The 26,418-nt window shown below is 43.7% G+C and overlaps 1 protein-coding gene and 1 non-coding gene across 4 annotated transcripts in view; both read right to left on the minus strand.

The window, feature by feature from the left end:
- COP1 (COP1 E3 ubiquitin ligase) overlaps window positions 1–26,418 on the minus strand; it is a 127,751-nt gene that overhangs the window by 11,159 nt on the left and 90,174 nt on the right. For 2 of the 3 annotated variants that reach the window (XM_040610115.1, XM_040610114.1), the window contains exons 17-18: window positions 23,281–23,405; window positions 22,031–22,191 (exon numbers count right to left, since the gene is read on the minus strand). In XM_040610115.1, the coding sequence (XP_040466049.1) occupies window positions 22,031–22,191; window positions 23,281–23,405 (286 nt within the window). Of the gene's footprint in view, window positions 1–19,852; window positions 19,936–22,026; window positions 22,192–23,280; window positions 23,406–26,418 lie in introns of those variants that run through there. The other variant, XM_040610116.1, reaches the window with a different exon arrangement.
- LOC121095959 lies at window positions 8,239–8,383 on the minus strand. The gene has a single exon (XR_005830282.1).

Here is a 26,418-nt window from a genome sequence, read left to right on the forward strand (position 1 = left end):
CCAATCTGCACGACAGTATTCAGAAATGTGACCTAAAGCTGGTAGTTTTAGGTAATGATTTTGTGCAGACCAATGGCAAGCCATCGGGGACTGGAGCCATAAACAGAAATCAGCAGAACATGAAAAGCCTCTTCAGTCAAAACTACCCCAGAATAGACAAACAGTCCACCCTACAAGCACAGCCTACCATGAGTGCCACACAGCCCAGTCCTGAAGCACAGCAAGGACCACCACTCCCTGATGTTGCACTGGGAAGGAACAGATGCAGCTGGGAAACTCCTGAAAAGCTAAAAAACATCCTTTCCCACACCTCCTCAGTCCTCTAATTTACAACACATTCCTTGCCCTACTGTGAAGGGCAAACTCCACTTTAAGCCCTGCTTCATGTTTAGCTGCTTGTCTTATGTCTCTTCCTTTCACTTTCAATGTGTTTCTCCCATCCCTCTTACCCTCTCTCTTCTTCCTTCTCCTTTTTGCCAGGTCAGTGCTTTCTCTTCCAGCTCAACTGTATCCAACAGTCCTCAGTTGCTCAGTTCCCTCTTTCAAATCTTCTTCACACTTAAATCAGCAATTCCCTAGTTTGTGCAAGAACGCTTTTCATCTTTCCCAGACCATCTGTCCCATATACCCATTAGGGCTTTTGTATCTGTGAGATCATTGTCCCTTGCATGGTATCTCTCATCAAACCCTGCTTCCAGCACTCTGTTCTTGAATTTCAACTGCCTCTTCCACAGCACCATGTACATCTTCCCACCTTCCCTTCTCTCCCCTTGTGAATCCACCTTTGAAAATCCTACTTACAGAACAATTTTCTCTTCTTTGCAACGCCTTCGCCTCCGACATACTAGCACCCACACCAATGTGCACAACTTCCTTGGGTTCAGAACAGTTAACCTTCCTCTCTGGTCCCAGTAGCCAATCAACCAACCATATCTGCTCCCACAGGCTGCCTTCTCTTTTTAGCTCTGTTCTTCTAGGTCCTCAAACTCATTACTGCACTAGGATGACATATCTGTTCCTCTGGTCCCTGCCTGGCTGTCAGCTGCAGCTCATTCCCACATCCACCTCAGAAACATCGGCCTAGATAAAGAACAGAGGATAGATGAATATAAGGAGGTAGAAGTCTTAAGGTTAGACACTGAAACACCATGTTATTGTGGGAACAAACCACTGCTGGGTCAGGAGCTTTCAACAGGAGAAGGTGACCCAAGTCAGCAGCCTTGCAGGCGCACACATGCCCCAGATAACCTTTCTTTCAATGCTTTTTCCTGATACACAAGAGTGAATACCACACATCAGCTGCTGTGCTGAACTGATGCACGCTCCTCCGAAGGCCGACAAACTGTTTCTAAGTTGGGCCAAGAGGGATCACTGCTAGGTGATGCATCTCCTGTGCTCTATGAAGCTCTCAGCGTGCTGTTGATGCTGCCAGTGGTTTCCCTGGGCCAGGCACTGGAATCTGGATCCTGTTATCAAACCAGTCCCCAAACAGAAATATCACAGAATAAGCTGTTAGCTGGGCCAGCTCCTGCTTCCCTTCCTCTCCCAGTGCCATTACTTTCAGTCTCTAAATAGCAGAATGATACAGGCTTAAAACTGACCCAACCACCTTGGCATTAATATTTTAAATTATTAAGTCTTAGTTCTCTAATGCCAATAAATCATTTATATGTGCACATTTAATTAACAATCCAATCAGTAAAAACAACTTAGCATTCGCCCAGCACGTTTTATCAGAGGAACCAAAGACACATTACAACATTAATTAAATGTAACAAATGCTCTGGTAAGGTAGCTGAGTATTATCCTGCTTTGACATGTGGGGAAACCGAGGCAACAGACTCAGTGGATTTGCCCAAGGTTAATCCAGATGTTCACAATGAGGTGCTGAAGAGAGAAAGCAAGGAGAAATACCACTGAGATTTAACTCTCCTAATAAACATTCCTTTTCTGAACTGCACTATTTACTTATTTGCTGATGAGAAATCTGTTCCAGCTGTGATCCTCTCCCAAACAGACTAGGGGCACAAACCACTGCTGTCAAGTATGCTAAAAATCAACCCTAAACTGCAACAGCCTGCCAGGTGAAGCTGAATGCGCTGGGTCCAACTTGATACCCAGCTAAATCCCAAGGTTTTGATGAACACTTAATGACCCTTTTCCACCCCACCGTTCACACTATGCACACATGTAAGCTCATGGGATGCTGGACACTTGCCCAGCAGTCATAGGTCCTAGATCTACACTGAGTGTATCCTCAAGGGCTCCAACAACTCATCCAATCCTTGGCGAGTTTCACACCAGGTTCCCATGCCAGGAGCATGGGAGAAGAGCAAGAAATTCCCGATTGACACCGAGTATGCTCACAACATGCTGAACAGTCATGAATCTTGGAAAATATCAGGTGTCCCAGTATCCTCACTTTTCTACAAACCCATAGTTTAACCAGTCTTTCAGGCCACACAGAGCCCATCTTGCCATCTCCTCTTTCCTTCCCACACGCAGGTGACAACCCCCACAGTGGCCCCAGGCAATGGTGGCACCCATGCTATTGCGGCAGCTCTGTTTGAGGACATGCTCCCTTGTGCCATCAACTTAGAGGAGTTCTAGATCCAGCAGTTTTGTTTGCTTTCCCCATTTGGTACAGAAAAACACTGGTTTTGGGACTAAGGGTACAGCTGACAGCCAAATTGGTTTGCCCAAAGCATCAGGGATGGCTCTTTTGATAGTGCCTGGCAGCCATCTAGAATTCGGTCCAACAGCTCATACTGGAACAAGTCCAGCCTCAATTTTTCCAAAAATCATGAGTTCTGCTCTGTATGCAAATTACATGCTGTGGAAACACTTTATGTTTCCCAATTACCATGTGATGAAACGTTTCAGACCCTGATGATGCCCGCTGCCAGTCCCTTTAACCCAAGTGCACACCTCTCGGCAAAGCTGGGTGGATTTTCACAAGTTCTCACTGAAACCCAGAGAGCTCATCTCTTCAACATCTTTGGAACTGGATCTCTATGATTAAGGACCTGAGTATAGACACAAAGTCTGTCTCACGACGGTAGGATGCAAAGCCTTCCTTCTCCAAGCAGAAGGATGCACAGAGTTGCTTATGAGACAATAATCACAAAGTCGATGGCTCCTGCATGGCTCCCAATCTGAGACAGGGCACGCAGAAGATTAAATAACACAGAATTCACCTAATTAAAGCAAGAAAGAAAAAGGCTTGGCTATTATTAAGGTATTGAAGCTACCATAGGCTTAAGACAGGGCAGATAAAACCCTGAACTAACCTCTGGAGGTCTTGCAACTGTGTAACTTGGTGGGGAACACCTCCTGGCCAGTGCTAGTGGGACAGGGTGGGAAGAAAAGCCTTACTAAACCCTTCACATGAAACCATCCCCTCAAAGCAAAAGTGGAAGAACAATTAATCCATTACAACCACAGATGGTGGCAATCAATACAGGAGAACAGGTTAATCATAGGAGATGTCAGGAATGATGAAGGGAGCCAAGCCGAGTCAGGCTGGCTGGGTCAGCAAGAGGGGAACACTTTGGCAGGAACTCGTGAAATGGCTGATGGACTGAGGAAATCAATTTATTTAAAACTGATAACGCATTCATACTCTGCTATTGTTCATTTTATACTGTTTGGCTGTCAACGGTTTGGGGCAGGGAGCTGTCACCTGCTGTCTGGACAACATCTAGTGTGGTGGGTTGGTCCTGGCTGGATGCCAGGTGCCCACCGAAGCTGGTCTGTCACCCCCCTCAGCCGGACAGGGGAGAGAAAATGTAACTGAAGGCTCATGGGTCAAGGTAAGGGCAGAGAGAGACCACTCACCAATTACCATCATGGGCAAAACATGCTACAAAATTTAACGTATTGCCTCTGAGAAGTCAGACTACGGTAACGAGAAATAATCCCCAAATCTTCAAACACCATCTCCTTGCTCCTCCCTTCTTCCTGTGCTCCACTTTACTCCCAAATTCTCTATCTGCTCACCCACAGGGGTGCAGGGGGACGGGGAATGGGGGCTGGGGTCAGTACCCCACACACTGCCTGCCTCCCCCTCCTCCCCAGCAGGTGGTCCCTCCCACAGGACCCCAGACTCCACAAACCCCTCCAATGCAGGCCCTTCCCAGGGGCAGCAGCTCTTTCACACTGCCCCAGCCTGGGTCCCCCCCGCGGGGTGCAGCCCCCCGGGCACAGCCGGCTCCAGCCTGGGCCCTCGTGGGGTCAGAACTGCCCCCAGCCCCCGGCACGGGCTCCTTTCCCGACGTGCCCGGCCAGGAGCTGTGCCAGCGCAGCTGCCCATGGATCAGGGCTCCTTCGGGCACCCCCTGCTCTGGGGGAGGGGGGGATCTGCCCCCCCATGGGGTGGGGGCTTCACCACGGGCTGCCCAGGAATCTCTGCTCCAGTGCCTGGAGCCCCCCCGGCCTCCTCCTGCCCTGACCTGGGTGCCTGCAGCGCTGCTGCTCTCACATTCTCATTCCTGTTGAACATGCAGTTTTCTTTCTCCATTTCTTAAATGTGCTGTCCCAGAGGTGCTGCCACCGCCGACGGGCTCAGCCTTGGCCAGCGGCTGGCCTGCCTTGAAGCCAGCTGGCATTAGCCCCACTGGGTGTGGAAGCCTCTGCTATCTGCTCACAGAAGCCACCCCTACAGCCCCCTCTACCAAACCCTAGCCACACAAACCCAACACACCTCATCCATTGCATCTCCTGCCGATTGTAACTTCTTTGCATCGTCCTAACAAAAATAATTTCCACCTTTAAGACTGGCCTGACACAATGCAAGCCTTCGAACTGTGTTACTGGATGGGCCAAAAGCCCGGCACCCACGGAAATCAAAGCTTTCGTTTCCCTTTAAGCCAGGAATAGTGTATTTAATAGCAACAAGAACAGAGTCACAGGTCTAAGTGTCAGCGCTGAGGATGCTGTCTGGGGGAGGGGGGGGAAATGACAGCATGTAAGGATGCTGCATCTCCAGCCGAGGCTGCAGGCAGGGAGGGTGGGGGATTACACATCTGCGGGGTGAGCAGAGCTACAGGAAGGGGAAGGGAAGGGAAGCACAGCAGGAGAGCAAAAATATCTCATCCCTGGAGGCTACTTCCACCCAAAGGGCTGGAAGCTGCTCAGTGGTAAGAACAGAAGAGGGAAGGGTACCTGCCTGCAAGGTGGCCCAGCTCGTAGCTGCATAAGCTAGTACAGGAAACATAGTTCTTGTATTTCCTATGCGACATGTGCCACAGAAGTGAAATCACCAGGACCCCGTGAGATAACAGAAGAGACAAACTGTTTCTTGCAGAGAAAAATCAGGGCACAAACATTAGCATGCATATAAGCTTCATACCTATACTAATGCTATTTATAACATACACCGATTTGGGAAAGAGGACTTCGATATAAGGAATGGAAGTTTAATTAAGGTAAAACTAAAGTTTCCATTAATCTTGAAAGGATCATAACCTGCTGCCTCTCCTTCAGCATTCAATTCAGCTAATGCTGTAACAGGATCAAGCACAGCATTACACACCTGAATCCTCCCACAAGGCAGACAAGGCTAGGCAAGCTGTACCAAACCACACGGCCTTCTCTAGTCCTGAGAAATAAGAGCCATCTCCTCAAATTATTGTTTCAAAACTGCCCCAAGTGCAGTGGGCAAATATTTTCACTAGCCAGGCATGCAGGAAAATTATGAAGGAGAAGAGATGTTGATAAACTTGAGATTGGCAATGAAATATAGCAAGAGCCTATACCTGCAAGCAGCAGGTTCTGAGGATACCCAAAACTGTGTTTAAAGTCATAAACAGAAATTTACTCTTGAGCAGTAACTACACAAAACCCCAGTTATATTTAAATCTTCTCCCTGCATAAAGTCATAGGGTTGTGTTAACTGTTTCCTGTCTTCTGTTCCTGTGGTACAGGGTAGCACAGGTAAGGATGGGGCAGCAGAGCAGAGCATCCTCCTCCAGCCAGCAGAACAATCTCCTCTTCACCTACAGCCAAGAACAGCTCTAAAGCTGGCCTGGCTTGCAGTTAGCATAGTTTTTGTAAATTTGTTATGACCATATGCAAAAGGGAGCTGAACTGGATTTTGAGCTGGGGCAGGTCTGCAAGGCTGTTTGGAAGAGAGCAATCTTTCATTTGTAAACTGGAAGATGATGGAATCTCTGAAAGCAGATACACTGAAGCCCACAAGCCATTTCTGCAGGTCAGTTTTCAAAGTAAGGCCACACTGCAAAATATCAGCTTTGATTACCAAATTTTATAGCTGGTATTGAAAAAGACAGTACAGTAAATTGAATTTTAATAAGGTCTGACTGTACATAAAAGGTGAAGAACTTCATTAAAAAAACCATACAGAGTGCAGGTGACATGTATGAGGTTGCTTCTCTAATATCCTACTACTGATGTTTTCCCCATTGCATTTATCTCGGGGGAGAAGGGAGTGGGAAGAGAAGACAGCTATGCCTTTGGTATTAAGAATGATGAGAGTACAGCTTTATAGCTTTAGTACAATAAATGCAAAGCATGACATCTTCCCTACTTCGTTCTGCAGAATGAACTATTCAAAAGATAATAATGAACTTTGCATCATCTAGAGGACTCAATTGTGCTCTGCTGCCTGCTTCCCTAATCCCATCCATCTAAAACACCCTCGAATCCAGAAGGATGAGTGAAACCAGCAACAAAAATGCACCTGAGAAATCAGAAATCACTGGGTCATTCAGCTGTTGAAAAGCATTTTACATTTAAAAACAAAGGATGTAGAAAAGAAAAACAACTCAAAACCCCACCAAGGACTAAGATTAAAGTCAGAAGAAAAACGAAGGATGTCTTTAGACAAGTTCATTGATTGCAAGAGGGGAAAAAATATCTGAGCTCTACATATAATTTTTACTAGAGAGAAACTCCCCATTCTTTCATTCACCTTCCACTTTCCCCACTCCCCAAACTTGCTCAGTCACCTCTCTCCTTCACCTTACCCTCCCCTAAGGAATACCAGGAGGTAGCCCCTGAATTCTAATTGCATTTGCTATTCTACTAAATCACATAGATTAAAATGGGCAAAATTAGTGGGACTCGCCTATCAGGCATTCTCCACAATACTGGATGAGAAGTCACCTGAAGCTCTAGATGGGCTTTCTTTTGTTTATGGCCTTTAAATAATTCAGAGAGAGGAGCTGTCAAGCTGAATCTGCAAAGCTCCCTTGACTTTGGGCTTGCACTATTAGACTGCCTGCCTATTGTTTATGAAGACAAAAAGGAAAAACGTTACAAGATTGTATGTCTGCACGGGAGGGGAGTCAAGGACTAGAAGAACAAGGGCTGTCATGACAGAAGTCATAAAAAAACCAGATGGGAAAGCAAAAGTAGGCAATAGGTGAAATACAGATATACCAGCAAAGCAGCAAGAGCAAGTTACCTGTTTGGTCGTGCTATAAATAAACAATACCAGCAGTTTCTTGTGTAATATAATGTAATTCTTTAAAAAGGAAAACCCCAAATGCAAATGGTAACTCTGATTAGCAATTAAAAGCACAACTTCTCAGCTATACAGTTGCAGCCACCTCTCTGAGCTCTCTCTCACTTCTGCAAGCCAGTGACAGTCATCAGGCACCGGGCCAGCACTTAATAATCGTCCCAAACCACAGAGAATAATTTCATCCTTTTTCCCTTTCTTCCCTTTTTCCTGGGCTCTTCATGCAGCCAAAGATTTACTAGGTCCTGCTTGGGGACACCAGCAAACTACAGGCAATGGCCCCTGGCATCCAGGGAGCTCACACACTTCAAGGTGCCTTTTAGATTTATTATTTTTTTAAATTACTCTGGGGCATGCACGGCTTTGATGGGGTTTTGCACAGTCATTTTCAATCAAAGCTGCAAACCTGGCTTTACGGCAAATGACTCTTCCTTGAAGCAGCAAGAAGAATTGAGCGGGCAGGGGAACCTCAGGACATGCAGCCCTGCTCCACCCATGCACATCTCTCCAACCAGAATGTAATCACCTCTACAGCCAGCTTGCTAAACCTAATGAGAACTTAAAAAACCCCCAACATTTTAATACAAAACCAATAAACTATGATTACAGTCTTGCTTTAAACTACTGAGCTGGATTAACTCTTGGCAATTATACTTAGCTCTGGATGCTGCAGACAAAACCCTGTCCAAGGGCTGTCCCCACGCGGTGGGCCACTGCAGCTGGGCAGCTGTCTCGGCACATTACGGGATCATGCACATGTATGGAGGGGAACGATCTGGTTTAGTTGGCTCACCTAAAGCAGACAGAGACCTCCACTTTGCTCTGGGAAGACTGCAATGGTGGACAAAACATATTTCTTTTGCCCACGTCTGGTCCCAGACGGTCCCAGCAGCTTCCAGTCCTACAAAATTTCATGATTAAAACAGCCTTTTCTAACACTGTCTTTTCTCCCGGGCTTCTCACTGTATCAAATCCTAAATGAGACATGATGTAACGCATGCAAATAAGCTGAAGAAAAGAGGATTCAAATAATAGGAAAATACCATTAACTGGGAAAGTTTAACTCAGAAGGTCAAAATCATTCTAGACAGAAGAAAGATGCTGCAAGAGATGCTGCACAGGGCACATATGCATGCCCAACAGCTTTAAACGTGGCACTGCTGGCTCCCTTCTTACTTGCTCCGTGACTGCCAGCTAACAGCAGGACCTGAAGCTGCAGTGCCATTAATAAGTCCCTAAATCTCCTGGCCTTGAATACGCTCCTAAACTCCAGGGAACAGCTTGCCAACGGTGTGCTGCCTGCCAGTGTCCTTACAGCAAGGCCATTACACAACAAGCTGCTCCTCCCCCATCTTTTTTTTTTTTTATAATTCTAAATGTTGTACATGCATCTGAAATAAGTATTGCCAGCTCCCAAACATTACTGATCACAGCCTGCTCTCAGGTAGCAGTCCTGAAATTAACTGAAGGGCTGTCAAGCTCACACATCACAAGTCACAGCCTGGAAATCCTTGAATTAGATGCTTCCCCCTGTGCTCTCTCCTTGGCCCTCCAAAAAGGCAAGAACCAGATGACATCCGTACTCCTTTCTAGGCTGTAATGGGGGATTTAGGACAACCTGATGGCTCTACATGCTTCCTGCTGGAAAACAGATTTAAAAAAGCCCCAACTTTAATTCTTAAAACCATGGTTTTGTTGTTAGCATCACTGGCAGCGAACATTTGGGGCTGGTGGCAGCAAAGGGGAGTGGTGGATTGGATACGCTGCCCGATGGGCTTGGGTTGCTGAAGCCTGAGCAAGTCCTTCTCTGGGTTCCGAAAGAAGAAACAAAGCTGCGTCACGGTACTTAATTTTCCATCCTGGCCACTCCACAAACCCAGCAGCAGCTCATTTAACGGCAGACCTTCAAGCCACCAGAGGCTTTTGCAGGTAGAGTGAACCCTTCTTACTGCATGCCAAAATAATTTCTAGTTAATATACTACACAGATTTGACCCATTCCATACAACACCTCCTAAGAACTTAATTCTCAAAAAACAGAAAGCATTGTACTTTTTAACGAGCCAACAAATGAGGAAAAAGCATCCTTCTTCATGTGACGTACTCACAAGCAGCTCTCACACACTCGTGATCTGTCAGCACTGCAAGACCGAAAAAGGCTTTCAATAAAGTGAGATCTGGGTAATGTTCTACATCGCTGTTTAAGGACAATTCAATCATCTTTGTTCTGGATTAAGTCTTGCTCCCGATTAATCTTAACAGAGCAATGAATAGGAAATCCACAACTCAGGAAGCAGGCAGATTTTATCTTTAAACCCAATTCACAAGCAAAATCATCTCTCTTACAATGGATAATTCTGCTACTGTTCAAGTTATTTTCACACAGTGGGTATAAAAAAATTATCTCTAGATACCTCAAATTGAAATGAGTGTTTTTAACACTCCCTGTCATTTTGAACGCATGCAAAGACTAACAATACTGTATCAAAAAGAGGAGCTCAACAATCAAGAAATCCATTAAGCTACCAACGGCACTAATAGCAAGAAAGGAAGTTTAAAAAGACTCAAGTATATAAAGAAAGAAAACCATGTCATTTTCCTACTGGGATTATAGGAGTGAACAAAACCCCCTGTATTGCAACACAGTACTTCTGATTTTATAATATCCTTCAGCTACATAAATACTGGAATACAAACCTGTGCTCTGCTGACAAAGGGTGAGGAGAGACAGACAGACACTTCTGGCATTTGATTTTTTTTTTTTTTTTAAGCTAACCTGCTTCATTCTCCCTTGATTTTAGATATTCTTTCTGAAGAGATGCTGCTTTTGACTTACTCCTCAGATGCCACAAAGCCGAAGCTGGAGTGTGCAGCAGGTACCCCCTGCTTTTCTCTCAGCCTGATGATGCCTCAAACATTTCAGAGCAGAGATAGTGAGAAATACAAGACAAAAATACAGTGGAATACAAGCAAATAAAACCAACTGTTCTCTGTAAGGACCACACATGACATTTCTTGTCACAAACCCATGTGTACTGCTACAATCATGAACAGAACAGCTCCTGTGAAGAGTTCATGATCATCTACTGCCCTAGCTATAGCTTTCAAGGAAGAAATAAGTGATAGTATAAAAAATGGCCTCTAAAAATAAAAAGCCGCACGTGGCACATAGACAGTATGCATTTCTCTGAATAAGGATAGACTGAGATGATGGGGCTTGGCATGCATCACATCCATTACTTCAACTTTGATTTGTAGTGAGATAGGCTCAAATTCCATATTCATATTTTACCTGAAATTAACACAGAAGTCCCAACCAGGCCAAGAATACACTTGTGTCTACATCATAAACCTCAACATTGCTCGCAAAGGGAAACAATGGAAACTTCAAAAATCTGTACAAAAATGAGTTTTCATAGCTCCTCTCCCCACTCTAGAATGGGTAATTCCCAGGATTACAACTAATAGCATAACCCAAAGACTGAGTGATTGTGGTGGGCTTACGAGGAGACTGTTCTTGTCCCTGCTTCTGCACTCAGACAGCTCTGCTCTTGGAGGGAAAAGAAAAAAACAACACAAAACCAAAAACACCAAAGAACCTTATGATGGGAAGAAAAGGGATCGCTGCAGAGGGTGGCCAAGAGACGTGGACAAGGTTTGATTTTGCATTCAAGGATACAACAGGAAAGCAGTAGCCAAACTGCACCCCTTCACCCTGTAACCGTACATCTAGCCAAACATTTACTCAAAAGAAATCTCTGAAGTGGTATTTTTCTTATACAAACATCTGAGCATCAGCAAAGTGATTTCTCAGTGTAGATCTTTACTTACTTTTGGCAAGGTAAATATATATTCTTAAGTTTTGAAACAAAAAACCACCCAAGCTCCCAGTGCAGGCTGCTGCCTGCTGTAACACTAGAATAAAAGTTTCACAAGCTGCTAACTCCTGTTTTACTCTGGATTTTCATGCATTTCCTAACCATTTAAATTCCTTCTTTCACATTGTCAAGCCAAGTATGAACCTAACAAAAACAGAAAGCTGACAGTGAGATGAATCTTTGTACTAAACAAAGACATTTGTATTTTACTGCCAGCTCATTTCCCCTCCCTCTCTCTTTTTTCTTACTCCTGCTGGCCCAAATTTATCTTTTCAAATGCTGGAGCTAATATGCCAGTTGTGAAGCAAGGCACATAGAGAAGCACTATTAACCTCCTATTTTAATCAAGGATATTTCACTCTAAACAAGTCAAGACATCCTGCAAGCACATACTCCCCAGCCTAGACTGGCTTGCTATTACTTGTTGGTTGGAAGAAACCCGGACAGAGCAGTCTGCTTTGTAGAAGGTCTTCCTTGGAAGAAAAAAAAAATCATGTATGCCTGATTTACATTTGGAGACTTGGCTAGTGATGCTGAGCTTCTGCCAGCGCAGGTAGCGGGGAGAGAAGCAGCTTCTGCTGCAGCTAATTTATGTGCTATCTGCAGATTACAGGCAAAATGAACTTTTTTTTTTATTATTTAATAGATCTGAACCAATCTTTCTTCCCAGTATATGTAATATTGCTTATCTTCCCTCTAGTATCTCTCATTATTATAAACGGGAAACAATGCACTGTCTCATCTACCAGCTCCCCAGGCTGCCCCAGCTATACCTCTTTGCTTAACTTAATATTCACTTCAGACATACTGAAGTAAAACCAGAAAATCTTGTACTGCAAACAGCTCACTTCTCTCCAGCTTTAGCAACTAGATAAGAGCTTCAGAAATGATTATGATATAACAATAACATATAAAAGATGTAACTGTTTGGAACAGCACTTCCCTCGCAGAATTCAAAACACTTCGTGCAAGAGCGAATGCAACTCTTTTCAGCCGTACAACCCCAAATTTAACAGTATCATTTCTGTCTAAAAGGTACTCATTAAATCACTAAACATAACTTTCCTGCCATACTGGCTTTCTCTTTCTTCAGAAAGACTGATTATTATAATTCTCTGTGTATTCTATATAAAATAATTACATATCCTAATTACATATCCAGGTAGTTTCAATTCAGACACGAGATTGCTTTCTAAGGAGTGACTATTTTCACTCTGTGCACATAGCTAGCTCATCCAGCATTAGCTAGAAATAGATCAGGACACCACAAAAAGGAAACTAAGTCTTATTTAAATAGGTTAAAAGATACAAATCTGTGTTGCTGTTGGAAAACCAGTCTGAGCAGTTGTTTTTACAAAGAGTATCATAAAAGCCTTAATTCTTGCTTTACTAGCTTGCAACATAACCGGCATTAAGCTGGTCACAAGTTACTGGGTTTCAAAATGCTCTGGGATTTTGTTACTGATAACAGAAGGGCAGGAAACATATGAAAACCTTCAGAGCAGTTGCCCAAAGCCAAGCAGTAACAATATTAATGCAGAGACCTACATAAAGTAACATTTTTGCAGAGAAAACCACCTGTGCATAAATGCTTCTACTTCCATTTCACCCAGAGGTTAAATTATCTGATCAAAATCTTGTGCTGGAAAAAAAAGCCAACCCAGTTCATATTTTTCCACTTCATTTAGACTCTGTAAAACATTAAATCCTGCCATTAAAATTGCTTAATTAGGAGCGTTAGAGCAAAAGGTTGATGCAGCTCATGAGCTGTGACTACTGAATGGTGGTGGCCTGGCAGGCCTTGCCATCAATAGATATGCTGAAGAATATGGAGAACCAGAAAAAAAAAAAAAAGACAAAATTGTGAGGTTGCTTTGACTGTAACTGAGGCAGTGCCACTTGTTAGAGGGAATGAGGTTATAAACCCACCTTCAAACAGCAGTGACAGTAGACCACCAGCAGCAAGGGTTTCAAACACCCTTGACGTGGGAATTCTGCTGCTGCACTGAAGCAGACTTCAAAGGCAGTGGTTAGCCCAATGCCAATGGCTTTTCAAAACATACCTTACTCTCTCTCACTTTGCTCTTGCTGGTCTGAACCACAGTCCTCCTTTAGCACTAAGCGTTGAGAAACGCAGCTTTATCCCTGCAGCTTCTATCTGAAACGACCCCCTTCATCTGCTTGACAAAACGCTGAATACTGCCCGACTCACTGAGGTTAGCTATGAGCGTTCAGACCTCATCTCACTGGCACTTCGTGCCAACCAGGGACTTGAGCAGACAGATGGCACTTAAAAACCCAAAAGCCAGCACGAACCTAGCAGTGGTAAAGTAAAGCAAAGGCTGCTTGCACAGGAGATGCTCTGACTCAGAGGAGACCAGCTTTAGTTGGAACTTGAGATCAGGCAATAGATGTTGGCTCAGTACCCACAAAACTTGCCTGGATCCTACAATGCCTTACTGGTTTCACAGGGCTCTGCTCCAGGACACTACACTATACATAATATACATTATAATCCCCCCCGAAAATACTATGGATTAGCCTTCCTGCCCAAAGGCTAAAAGTTGTCAGGGAAGAGAAAGATCACGCCTGCTACCCCCAATTCCCAGGGCAATAAAGGGGGAAATGCTAGTGAGGCACAACACTAAGAACAAGCATGGAAAGAGAAGAGCTTACAACTCACGTGAAGTAGGTTTCCAAGCACCATCTAAAAAAACCCCAACCAACCCCTAAACTGTACAACAGCCCAATAAATTAATCTGTGTCTCTAGAACCCAGCAGGTTCTGTATCAGAGTTCAGATCAAGGGGCCCAACAACACTGCAGAGGTTGGGTGAGAAGGGAAAAGAGTTGTTCAACTATTTAATTCTAAAAGCAAATGCTCTCTGAATACAAGTCTGCTCTTTTTCTCTCTCCACTTCAATATATAGCATAAGGGTAACCCTGAGTATCACCCTAGTACAATTAGTTTTCTATTAAGTTGTACTGTTTGGGACATAGTTTACCCAAAGGGCCACATGACACATACTGCTGCACTTCAGCCTGTACCTTGTAACATTATGGTTCAGTAGGGAGTTGGGGACAGAGTCAGGAATGAAGTCCAGGTTGCAGGTGAAATCCTGACTAGGGTTCATCTGTTATGAAACCCATACTTGAATAAAGAATTTATGGTCACTAAAGCAGCAGAGTCCCAACAGGAGAGAAACATCCACCTCGAAGTTTAATGACAGCCACAGAGAGACTTCTTTGCATCCCCAGTTCACAGTGTGTATCACTGCGATAGAATTTGTGATTGCATTGGGATGCTCTTATTTTTTAAAGCCTAGGAAACAACGAGAGCCTGCTTGGACCTCTGCTTCCACCAGCAATGAACTGCAATCCATTATCTCTACAGCTGCACCATTGGGATCACCTACTGGAACTGCAATGTCAACAGCACTTAGAGTTATGTCGACTACCGTGTCATTCACTCGCTCTAGGAAAGAGATGACTCTAATAGGTCTGAAGTCCTCCTTATCTACAGCATGCTGTCTACTTGCCTTGGCATTAGGAGAGACTCATCAGCAGGCAAACATCAGCTGTAAAAGTCTGAAAGAGTAAATGCTGTCTTCATTCAAGAAACATGTGAGACTTTGATCTGCCTTCACTTCAAAAAAACATCAACTCCTTGGCAATTTTCTGCGATTATGCAGGGGAAAAGAAAGATATATGCCTCACCTTGCAGAAGGAGAGAGAAACCAAGTTTGCAAATGTAAAGTTAAAACCAAAAAAGAAGAAAAGCCTAAGCTACCTATATTTCTTGAAGAAGCTATTCTTAAAATAGAAGCGAGAATATCAGAGTGCTGCAGTACCACAGGGGACCTGAACTTCCAGAGCTGAACAAAAGCTACAGACTCATCCCCTCTGTTCACAGCGGTGGCTCGGCCAGCTGCTCTGCATTTCGGAAAGGAAGAGTTAACATAGGTGCTGATGTACCAGCCACCCGCTGGCATGCCACCTTGAGCCCCGAAACAGCAAAATAAACGGTGCGATACACTTCCCCACCCCAGACAGGAGGAGCACAGTGGACAGAGATCGGAGTTACCAGGGGATCAGCCAGCTCCCTTCACCCCTGCCCACGCTCCACTGCCCTGACCTGGAGGAAGCTCAGAGGGTGTTCTGCAACTGGGGAGAAGGCAATACAAAAAAAAGAACATTTCTGCAGAAGGAGAAAAATATTGGTAAGACTCAAAATTAAATGCTTTCTCCTAAAGCCTGTCATTTGCATAATCACGTTATCAAGATGGTCTTTCATACGGACCAAAGGTTCAACACACAGATTTCTATATAATGTGTGAACTGTTAATAACAGTCTGATTATTTCTTCTCCCCCCCGCAAAAAATTCTGTGGCTGGACTCCAAGGGTTGTGATAGGAAATAAAATATTGTTAGTCACCTGAGTATTTTTAATTAACTCTCCTTAGCCACAGAAAAAATAGAGCCCAAAATAAGCACTTGAAGAGATATGGGTAATGAAAGTACACGAGCATGTTCAGCACAAAGGAGCATACATGCTGAACTTGCAACATCTTTTTCAGCAAGGTAAAAAATTTATTCTGCATATGAAAATAGTTTTGAAACAGCATATAAAATAGTCGTGCAGTATACATAGGTAACACTAAAATTTTTTGGGAAAAATATCAAGCATGATATATCTTTTGATATTCTGGGTTTCACTCATTTTTAATAAGGATTTGAGATTTTCAATTGAGTAAGGGAGCAATAGACATGAAAAAGGTAGGATGAAAGAGAAATAAAATACATTTGCTACTAAGGAAAGTGTGAAGCAGCGAAGTAAAAAAAAAGGCAAAGAAAACACTTCTTGGTTAAAGCATTGCCAATGGCCAGAGAGCAGAGGGCATGTCAAGAGGAGTGTGAAGCCATCACACAGACAGCTGTGAGCTTCATAGCACACGTGCTACAGGGCTTAGACAGCTTCCACAGGAGGAAGAAAAATCTTTGAAGATTTTCAGGCAGGGAAGAAAAAACAGTAGAATAAACCTGATCAAAGACACATCTTGCTTTTTTTAAAAGCTGATCATTCCCCGCTTCCCATAAACTGCTGTGCATTTCAATCACGAGAGAGAAGATGAAGACAATCGTATTTCCATGATAAAGCAGTAGTGTGACACTGCACTGGAGAATAACGTGTACGAATACCAGTTTGGGAGATGCTGCACACAAACTAGCCCTGGTCTAGGAAAGAAAGGATGAATCTGAAAACAGCAGGTGCCCTCCCCAAAAGTACTGTGGTTAGAGCTACTCATGCTGCTACCTGTGCCACAGCTGGTATCAGAGGCAGGTAAGGGACAGCTTGGGTCTGATCACTCCAGGCAGGCATTTATCTCATAAGCTTTAGATTACTACCCAGGTATATCTTAACCAACACTTGAACAACTAGTTGAGGATGCTGCAAAAATAGAACAACACTGAGCTGAAGCTGGAAGTCAGAATCTTCACCAATTTTGAGACTTGAAAATTGCAGCAAAGCAGCACACACAAAAAAATCTAAAAAAAAATCAAGTATTACACTTGTTTTCCCCCAAAAATCCCACTGAAATTCATATTTCAAGCTACAAGAGATGTAGTTACAGTCAATACAAGTTGCTTAAGAATGACACTGAATAAGCATTTAGTTATTTGGGAATGACAAAGGAGGTTTCATTTTTAATGTTCATAAGTCATCCAAATTAATTAGTGCTTTAAAATGGCAATGAATCACTTCCCGAAATAATTTGTATCGGCTAAATTAATTCCAGCGAAGCAAGCCAATTTGCTGATTGTAAATTATCAAGAGTCCCTGACTAGCTCCTGTGTACATTGTGTACCATTTATTAGGCTACTGGGAAACAAAGGATGGCTACTTTTCATCAGTGAACAAGATTACAGCCCTATTAAGTGACCAGATTATTGTGGTACAATTATAGGTTTCTATTTAAAGAATTAAAGCCAGACATCATTACCAAACCTGAATGTTCAGAGGAAAGGAAAAATAAACCGAAGAAAAGCTCATTTTCTGAAGAGACACACCAAAAACCTATTTGAAGGGAGTATTTCCATCCTCTTAGATGAACAAAGAGAAGTTCAGAGATGCAAGACTAATTATGAATATACTCCCATCATATGACAATGCCTAACAACCTGAAGCCTGGAGTACCAGAGCCTGCTTCTTTCACTTGTGGCTAGATGACTGTTTCTAGACTCCCCTAAATTAAAATGAAGCAACAACAAGGTGAGAAAACACATACATGGATTTCTGCTCTCTTTGATCAGGCAGAGGAGATGCTTTCACAGCGCTGCTATGCCATTGCTCTGAGAGCCTTCCTCCCAGGCACCAGGAGACCTCTGCATCCATCCAGCATGTACCACCACCCGCCTGCTCACCACAATGAGATGGCTTGGTTACAAGTCTGCAGTGCTGTTCTCAATGGATCTGCCTTCTTTACCCCTCTAAAAATACATACATATATGTATATATGTACATAAAGGTTTACCTAAATTAATTTGCATGGCATTCTCCTGCTCTTATCTGCATCTCCTCACTGGTATCAAAGCCTCAACATTTCTGCTTGAGAAATCTTTCCCTAGCTAACCTGCTTATCGGCAGTAATGAATACTCATGCAAACAGGTACAAAATTAAATGGCTTCTTTACAGTGATTATGATAGATTGAGCCATGCTTAATCTACATAATCAAATTGCTTCTGTGTTCAGTAGTAATACCTTTTTCCTGTCCTGGGAGCAGGTTCAACCTTGCTTTCTCTTTTGACAGCTTCTTTCTGAGAAACACTAACCATGACTGGGAAAAGGGCTACCCGAGATGCAATTACTTAACACAGCTGTATGATGCACATCTTGAACTCTGCAATATGACAAAGCAGGTCTGAGCAAAAGGTATCTCCTTTAGGGAAGGGGAAAACATCACGTAGGACATAAAGGAAAAGCAAGCGCAAACCAGTCTCCTCCAGCTGCTATCCATCTACCTAGACATAACTGGAGTGACCCTCCCAAGACAGATAAAACATCTCTATCCACCTAGCTGCAGTGAGCTACTACCACTACTATAATTTCCTTTCCCTATATGCAAAAGCATCCCTATATGCAAGAGCACTGTCTGCTTACATGCCCATGTAATAGAAGGTACTTTCCAATCTCAAGACCAGATTCACGTTTCAAATCAAGCTGGCTACATCTAGCCAAGGTACCAAGAACAAAGGATGACAAAGGTGTATTATAAAATCCGTAGCATTGGAAATAAAAGGATTTGGTTTAGGGAAGGTTCTGAGAAGCATCTCTCTCTAACTCATATTTCAGGTCACTTAGGCTGAAAGCATCTTGATGCTTTTTCTACTTCAAAATATTCATCAATTTTTAGAGTAAAATGAGAAGTGGGAAATAATTTTCCCCACAAACTATAAGTGCTATTTAAAAAAATAAACAGCCTATTTACCTTTGTCCAAAACACAGCACCAAAAGCAGCAGAGCAAAGGTCTGCTTCCTGATGTACCTGCTGAAAGCTTTTTGTTTGTCCCTTTCCCCCCCGACCGCCCCCCGAAGAGTCTAACAAAACTATTAGCCTACAAGCTAGTGCTTATTCCTAAACATTACCTAAGAGTTGAAAAGCGAGTAAGACTGATGCAAAATGCTAATAAGCACTTATGGAGAACAATTTCTCTCCCTCATTATGGTTTGACACAGGTGGAAAGAGGGTGCTGGCTGGACCTCTACAGTTGGAAAGGTGACAGCTCTAGCAAAAAGGTCCCTGCATCTCCATAAGCAAAGGAAAACCAATGCAGAAGGGAAAAGAAAAAGGGATTCTGGCAAAGGCTGCTGGCACAGCTTGACTTTGGCTCAGGAGGAAGTAAAAACTTGAATTACATAAAAATAGATTTAAGAAAGAATCAATGACATTTCATCTGAAAGTTTTAGTTGTTTTAATTAGGATCTGAGATTTTGCACTTAAGTGCATGAAGAAGTACATGTCCTCATGCTTCCCAAGATAACTGACAGATCTGAAACTTACTCATCTCATCTTGAAAGGTTAATTAAAGAACAATCCTTGAGAGCAACACTGTAGGGAAACAGAGGACAGTCTGCTTTGCCGGGGAGCCCTGGGGAAAGGCTGGCACACAATGCCCGCATGTCCCCCCTGAGACACACTCCAGGTAGCAAACTGAAGCTACTGCCCAATGACTGTGGCACGGAGACAAAGAGACTGCTTTGAACCAATGCAGCAAAGCACAGAGAACAGGATGCTCACAGCAGCTTACTCATCACACTGCCTGCGGCTCTGGGGCAGGTTTCCCAGCCTGTGCTGGGCTCTGCAGGGCTGCTAGGCTGGAGATGCTTCGATGCATGCACCCTTAGGCAGAGCAGGCACGATCACCACCAGCGGTGGAAGGTAGGTGTGGTAATTCTTCTAATTAGGAAACTAAGGCAGCCTGACTCACCCAGGATCTAAGTCTGCAGTTAAGCCAGAAATAGGCTGTGGGTTCCCAGATTCCCACAGATGCTGACGGCACTACAAGGCAAAGGCCCTCCCTAGTTCACCTGAGCATCATAAAAAACACACACTAGCTTTTAGGGGAGCTCGTATATATGAAGCTCATTTTTAAAAAAAAAAATGTGCCAAATTTAAGAAACATTATCAAAATGGAGAATAGAAGAGTTTCATCATTCAAGCAAGATTTTGCGGACATAAGTGACCTTTGGCTGTGCAGTAATTTAATTTCCTAAGAACATGAGCAAAGTCTCAATTAGGTCGGAGAGGACCGCTGTGCCGGTAGAAGAAAGAAGAGAAACGTGTAGCTGCATCGGTGAAGAGGTACTTCTCATCTCAGGGGGGGCTGGGGATATGGTATGAGAAAGCATTAAGGCCTTTTGGCAAAAGCAAGAAAGGTTGCTTGCTTGGTATGTAAAGCAGGACAGCATGCACCACAGGCAGAGGTGAAACATGGAAGCTAAACACTCAGCCAGTGGCTCTCAGATCACAGGCAGCTTTTTGCTGCTTTCTTTACAAACGAGAGCCAGGTACTGTGGCTGCCATGGGAGAAACAGGCTAATTTAGAAGAAGCCCAGGGAAAAAGAAAGGAATGATAGAAAAAAAAAAAGATCAGAATAGCAACAGATTCTGAATGCTGCTTAATGGAGTGAAGGCTGAATGTTATTTGGTGCAATCTTGATGGCCCTGATTTAACTATTACGTTTTTGCACAGTATTTTTCAAACTTGTTACGAAGGATTGCTTCACAGCCTCTGGTGACTGCTCAAAAGTTTCTCAGCTGCTTAAGCAGAAGGTCTATCAGAGTAAAACACGTTAATCAGAGAAGACGACTGATAAGGTGCGGATGCAACAGGAATAACTGCAGGAGTGAGACACCACTGTTAGACTGTAGAAAAAGTAGAAAAAAGTGCCTGTAGAAAAGCTGCCCAGGAGGCCAGTGGGCAGGACAACCCAACACAGAAACACTGCAGTGAAGACAGTTCAGGGAATGGTATTTCTGGACACACAGGTTCTTATGTAGCAGAAAGAAACTATGCAACATCCAACAGCCACTCTCCGTTGAAATGTCATGTCTGTGTATACCAAATCCTCCTAAATCCCTAGCCAAAAAGAAGGTTGATGACCCTACATGAGAGTCTCATGCCCACTGTTCAAACTACAACAGCCCACTTTTCACCTTTAAATCCAAAGGGCAGTTTCAGACACTTGAGTTTATTTTTGTTTTGTTTCAGAAGCATCTATCTGAAGTGAATTTATGCCAGTGACAACTGAATCATGGTTGTGGGGGCAGTTTCTTCATACAGAAACAGATTGGTAAAAGCTACCCTTCCGAAACGCTATCTTTGTGAACGCAACATCTCAGGACATCAATTAGGCAGCATTCCACTTTAGCTAAATGGAAGACTGTATTTAGGATGAGCTCCTTTCCTCCTCCTCCCAACAAGCCCATTAAGTATCTGATCTGCAAACCCTTGTACATACAAGAGAGTTACTTGCTCAAGTTTGGGGTTTTTTTTTTTTTTATGCAAGGTTTTCAAGAGCACTCTGAATTTAAAAGCAGCATTTTGTTCTCCAGAGCAGCTCTGTGCCAAAAGGCCACTCTCACAAAAGCTGTGTCAGGTTTGCCTGCAGCATTAGTACACATGCTACGTATATGAATTAGGTGTCACTGGAACAGTCATTGAGGTGACTGAGTCTGGGCTCGCCTCTTTTACATATCTACTCATCTAAACACAGGGGCTGTATTTCAATGACCAAGCCCATACAGAAACAGTAACATCGAGATAAGGCTCCACACCGAGTACCTGCAGGTGCCTTCATTAAAACATCCAAAAACCTGCTAATGCGCCTACAAAAACAATTAAGTGCCAGAAATACAATGCTGCTTTTGGGAATTCAGATGCCAAGTAGAGAAATTCAAACACCCAGGTAGAAGAGTTAAGAGCACAGCAGTCCCTTCGCCCCCAGCATTTCAACTACCCTGCAGATCTTCACATTCTCATGCCTATCTGCAATACCCACAAACGGGAAAATACCAAGTGCAGTCAAACCCCCAGCAATTCTATTTTGTGAGAAAAAGCAGGAGGCATTTCTTTTGCACCCAGCTGGGTGTCTGAGCAGAAAGCTTACCCCATCTGGTAGTGCCCTCCAGCATACAGCACTCACAAACTCATTTGTGTCATCTTCTTTCCGGTCCTTGTCCAGGACACTTTTCACTGTATCAAACTTGAATGTCAGCAGTGTCTTTGAGAGGCCCTTATAGTATAGGTAAAGGGAATTATTTTCGCTTCCTAGAGATAAAAAAAATAAATATACAAGATTAGGCTCTGGTAGCAGGGAGAGAAAGAAACAATGAAAGAGCTAAGAAGCCTTAAGACAAGGCCAGATATTTCCTCCTTGTAGTTATCATCATCACGGTGCCCTGGCAACTGGAGTACTCCTCAGCAAACTTTCACGATGCTTAGTAACAGGACCAGCTTTTATTACAAGACAACTGCAGTATGCAGCACACTTGCAAAATATACGGGATCCCAACCGTCCCCCATAACTTCCTTAGGGCAGAGCATCTACGCTACCACATGAAACACCACTACACTCAGCCTGCTCGGCGTTACAGCCCTAAGGCAGGTAACACTGTCACAGTTTTGCCTGCCATAATCAAGTATGACAGTTTGGTCCGTGGAGGTTTAAGTAAGAGAGACTAGACAGTGTGCAGGCTTTATTTAGAAATCCATCCCAATTTCTGCCTTGCAAATAGTACAGAGATCACAGAGAATACACAAGCTAAGCTCCTCCCTTCAGTGCTGGCACAGCTGTCCTGCTTACCCCACAACTATGAGCCTGTCACTGCTTTCCTACCAGGACCTGTGGATTTGCAGAGGTTCAACAGTGTAACTTCGGTGGTGAAAGGACAGAAACGGCCAAAGGGCTAACTGCTTCAGGATGATTCAGCCTTCTAGGGAGCTGTTCACAATGAGCGTGTAGCTTCACCACACAGAATGCTGCACTAAGTGACAAGTACAGGACCCTCGTGTGGTCCAGGCTACTGCCTTTCCTTGGGAAGATGTGTCAGTTCTTAAACTTGAAAGACTTAAGTCATATCAACAGCAACTACATTAGCAGCTGATTTTTGGTGACAGCAAGTCTGAATCGTCATAGACAAAGAACTCGTCTGAAGCAGGAGGAAACCAACAGAGCCCCTTAGGTCAGGGCTCCGTATGCCATTCCCTGAGAAGGGAAGGAAGGTAGAAGTTTAGGAAAATTGTCTGTTAAAAAGCCTATGCAGCTATGTAACACAACTTCTGATGTGCTTTGCAACTGGAGAGGCATCAGCTCCGAGGAGTCCCATTAGCGTTTGTCAGGATGGCTGCTCTACTCACCGCAGGCAATGTAGTCTCCGTTGGAAGCCAGCCCTACGAAATTCTTCTCATTGATGTGACCCTTGAAGGAGCGCAAGCAGTGAGGCTTCCCTACATTCCACAGCTTCAGCTGACTGTCTGTTGACCTGAAAACAATACCTAAAGTTACCCTGCTGCCATACAGCAGGAACTCCTCACTCGCAACCCTGGTCCTTAACGCCCTACTTGCAAGGTAAACATAGGAAGTCTTAGTGCACTCCAGAAAATTTATCCTGCTTTCAATCATAATGCAACTCAGCTTGAGCTCGGAAAGGTATCACATTATTTTAGAAGCCTGTCAAAGCATATTACATGTTTGACTAAAAAACTTCCCTGAAATATTACTCTTCCTTTTCCTATCAATTGTGGAGTCCTCCACTGAACTGTACAGCTTTTGGGACATCACTGCCCCCTCAAGATCCAGGACACGCTGATTTTTTATTATTATTTTTTGGTTTTAAGCCTTTACAGCATGAACAAAATCTCTTCCCTTTTCTGTGCTGGCTGCAACTCTCATTCATGCCTTTACAGAACCGGTAAGAAGCAGTCTCCTCCCCCTCCAGCTGCCCTAAAAGCATGTTCTCCTGCCCAATACCAAGCAGCAGCATATAAAAACCTATAGGGGCGCAGAGTTGCTATTACCATTCAGCTGATGTTGTTTACTCATGTGTAATTGAGACTGCACGGATACAAATCTCAGACTTCCCTCTTTTTTCACCTTGGCAGCAAAGCTAGACAGGACAAGTAAAAATATCCAAACTCTGTCAGGATTAAAACAAAATTGATGTTTTCCACTGTTCCCCTACATGCAAACATACATGCCTTCAAATTTTTTTATTTTTTTTTTATTTGCTGTAAGCATACATCTTCCCTTTGGCAAGAGAAAGAAGGTGGAGGTACTCTCCTCTGCCTGGCAGAGCTCAACTGAAATGAAGATCCCAGGTTTCTGGGAGATACAAGATTAATTTCTTACCCCAAACCTGAGGAGACACGAGCCTCTCTTACTTCACAAGAGTTATTCTTCAGCAGTTGCCAGGCTCTGATATTCTGGCGCTCACTGACTTAAGGCGATGGGCTCCACAGTAAGGGAACAAATGGTGACATGGTGGGATCAGAGCCCCCTGAAGCTACCCTTGAGGAAAGGGGTAGCGCTGTTTTGATCTTCAGTTCGAAAGAGACTGGGAGCAGGACCTGACAGCCTCCTGGGTGGGAAGGAGGGGAGGCAGGCAATGCTCCCCTCACGCAGGTTGTGTCACGCAACCTTGCTGCTTTCCAAATATTTAGAGTTGAGGGAAAAAACCTCACCCAAGATCCATCAAATATTGCCAACAACATAAGACATTGGCCCTGCACCAATGTCACATTTACCAAAAATATAGCACAAGAGAGGAGAGATGCACCTCGTGCTATACTGCAAAAACCTTATCTCGATCCTCAATGACAGCTGGAATGACAAAGGAGCGATAAGGGAGTTGCAGCAAGATTTGTTAGTCATTTGTAATAATAGTATGAGGTCAGATCAGAACGAAGGTATGAACTTTATCTGTAATACTATGACTTAAGCAGGAGTGCATTCCTCATCCCAGGTCTTGACTGGGGGAGGGGAGGAGGGGGGGGGAGCTAAACCACAGTATTCAGCTTGATCTTTGTTCCAAATCCATCCCTGCACTACACTGCTGCTCACTCTTCCTTCCCTTCCCTTGTCCTTACCATCACAGTAACAGCACAGCGCATAGAAATGGCAAAGAGATATACACTGCTGCTTTTTTGGCCCACAAGTATAGGGAGGTACCTTCTGTGCTATTAGGGCAGATGTATTTTTAAAATGCTGCTTTTAAAAGCTTCAGAGTTGCCTGGAAACTAAACTTTCCTGAAGGCAGGGTAAAGCAGCAAAAGACTAATCCCTGGTCTACAAGTTGTCAGATTCCTGTGACAGCTTCTGCTATTAGCTAACCCATCAAGAAGACCTCGTATATACAGGCACTTAACCTCTATATTTTAGTAGCACACATTCTAGATGGCTTCATTAAAATAAACACACTTAAAGACTATTACTAATAGAATGCTTTACTGTTAACAAATCCCCATCAAGCTCTAGCCACATTTGCGTTGTTTAGGATAAACATGCCATAAAAGAATATTATCTGCCACTGGACTGCAAAGAGAGAAAAAGACCATTGATCCTCCTGGTGTTGCACTGCTCTTCTGGTTTCATACCCTTTTCCAAAAAATATCATGGATGTGCTGCTCTGTTAGATCTGTCTCTCTGTAAATCAGCACTGCAATCAATGTGTTGTGCTAAATACCAGGCAGTTCTGAACACCCTTGAGGTCAAAAATCTAACTCTACAAGGCAAAGTAAATCAATGCAATCTATAAAACAGCTTTAGCTAGAAATCTAAAGAATCTGAATATACATATAATTTTTTCTTAAAAAGAAATCAGTGCTTGATTTTTGGGAATCACTACTGCTGCCTCCTCGCCTCAATTTGCAAAAGAAAGGCACGAAAAATAATCCTTTCTCTCTGACACTTCTTTCTGTTCCTGCAGAAAAAGGTAGGTGAATCCTCCAGTTAGTCACCTCACCCTGTTGTTGCCTGACCAAGTCTGACAGCTCTATCGATATTCCTCCCAGGACTGTGGGATAAGCTTTCTCAGACAGTTGGTTCAAGCAGGACAAGGCCGTTCTGTCCTGAAACATCCCAGAGATGATGCTCCACTAGATCATGGCTGTAAAACATTTCTAGCCTCCTCCTGCTTCTATTAAACCTTTTCTTCTTACCCAGATTTGGTTCAAAGCATTACATTTAATTTTCTCTGTGTTCTAGGTATGAATCTGCACCCTTATAGACTGTTCATGGAAATAAGAAGAGTGGAGCTGATTAAATATAAACAGTATCAGAAGCCACCAGGGAATCTTCCATCACACAGTTCAGCTCAGAGCAACTCACTAGCAGCCTGAATACAACTTAAAATGCCTTGCGATGGCTCCAGGCTTCTAGAGCAAACTGTTGAAAACACAGGATAGAGCCACGCTGGATAATCATGGGCTGGATACAGTGGTACACGCTTCCTAGGACTAGATCTACCTGTGTGATCCATCCCTGCTGCCCTCAGATGT

This window comes from Falco naumanni, chromosome 11, assembly GCF_017639655.2.
Source record: "Falco naumanni isolate bFalNau1 chromosome 11, bFalNau1.pat, whole genome shotgun sequence".
Lineage (NCBI taxonomy): Eukaryota > Metazoa > Chordata > Aves > Falconiformes > Falconidae > Falco > Falco naumanni.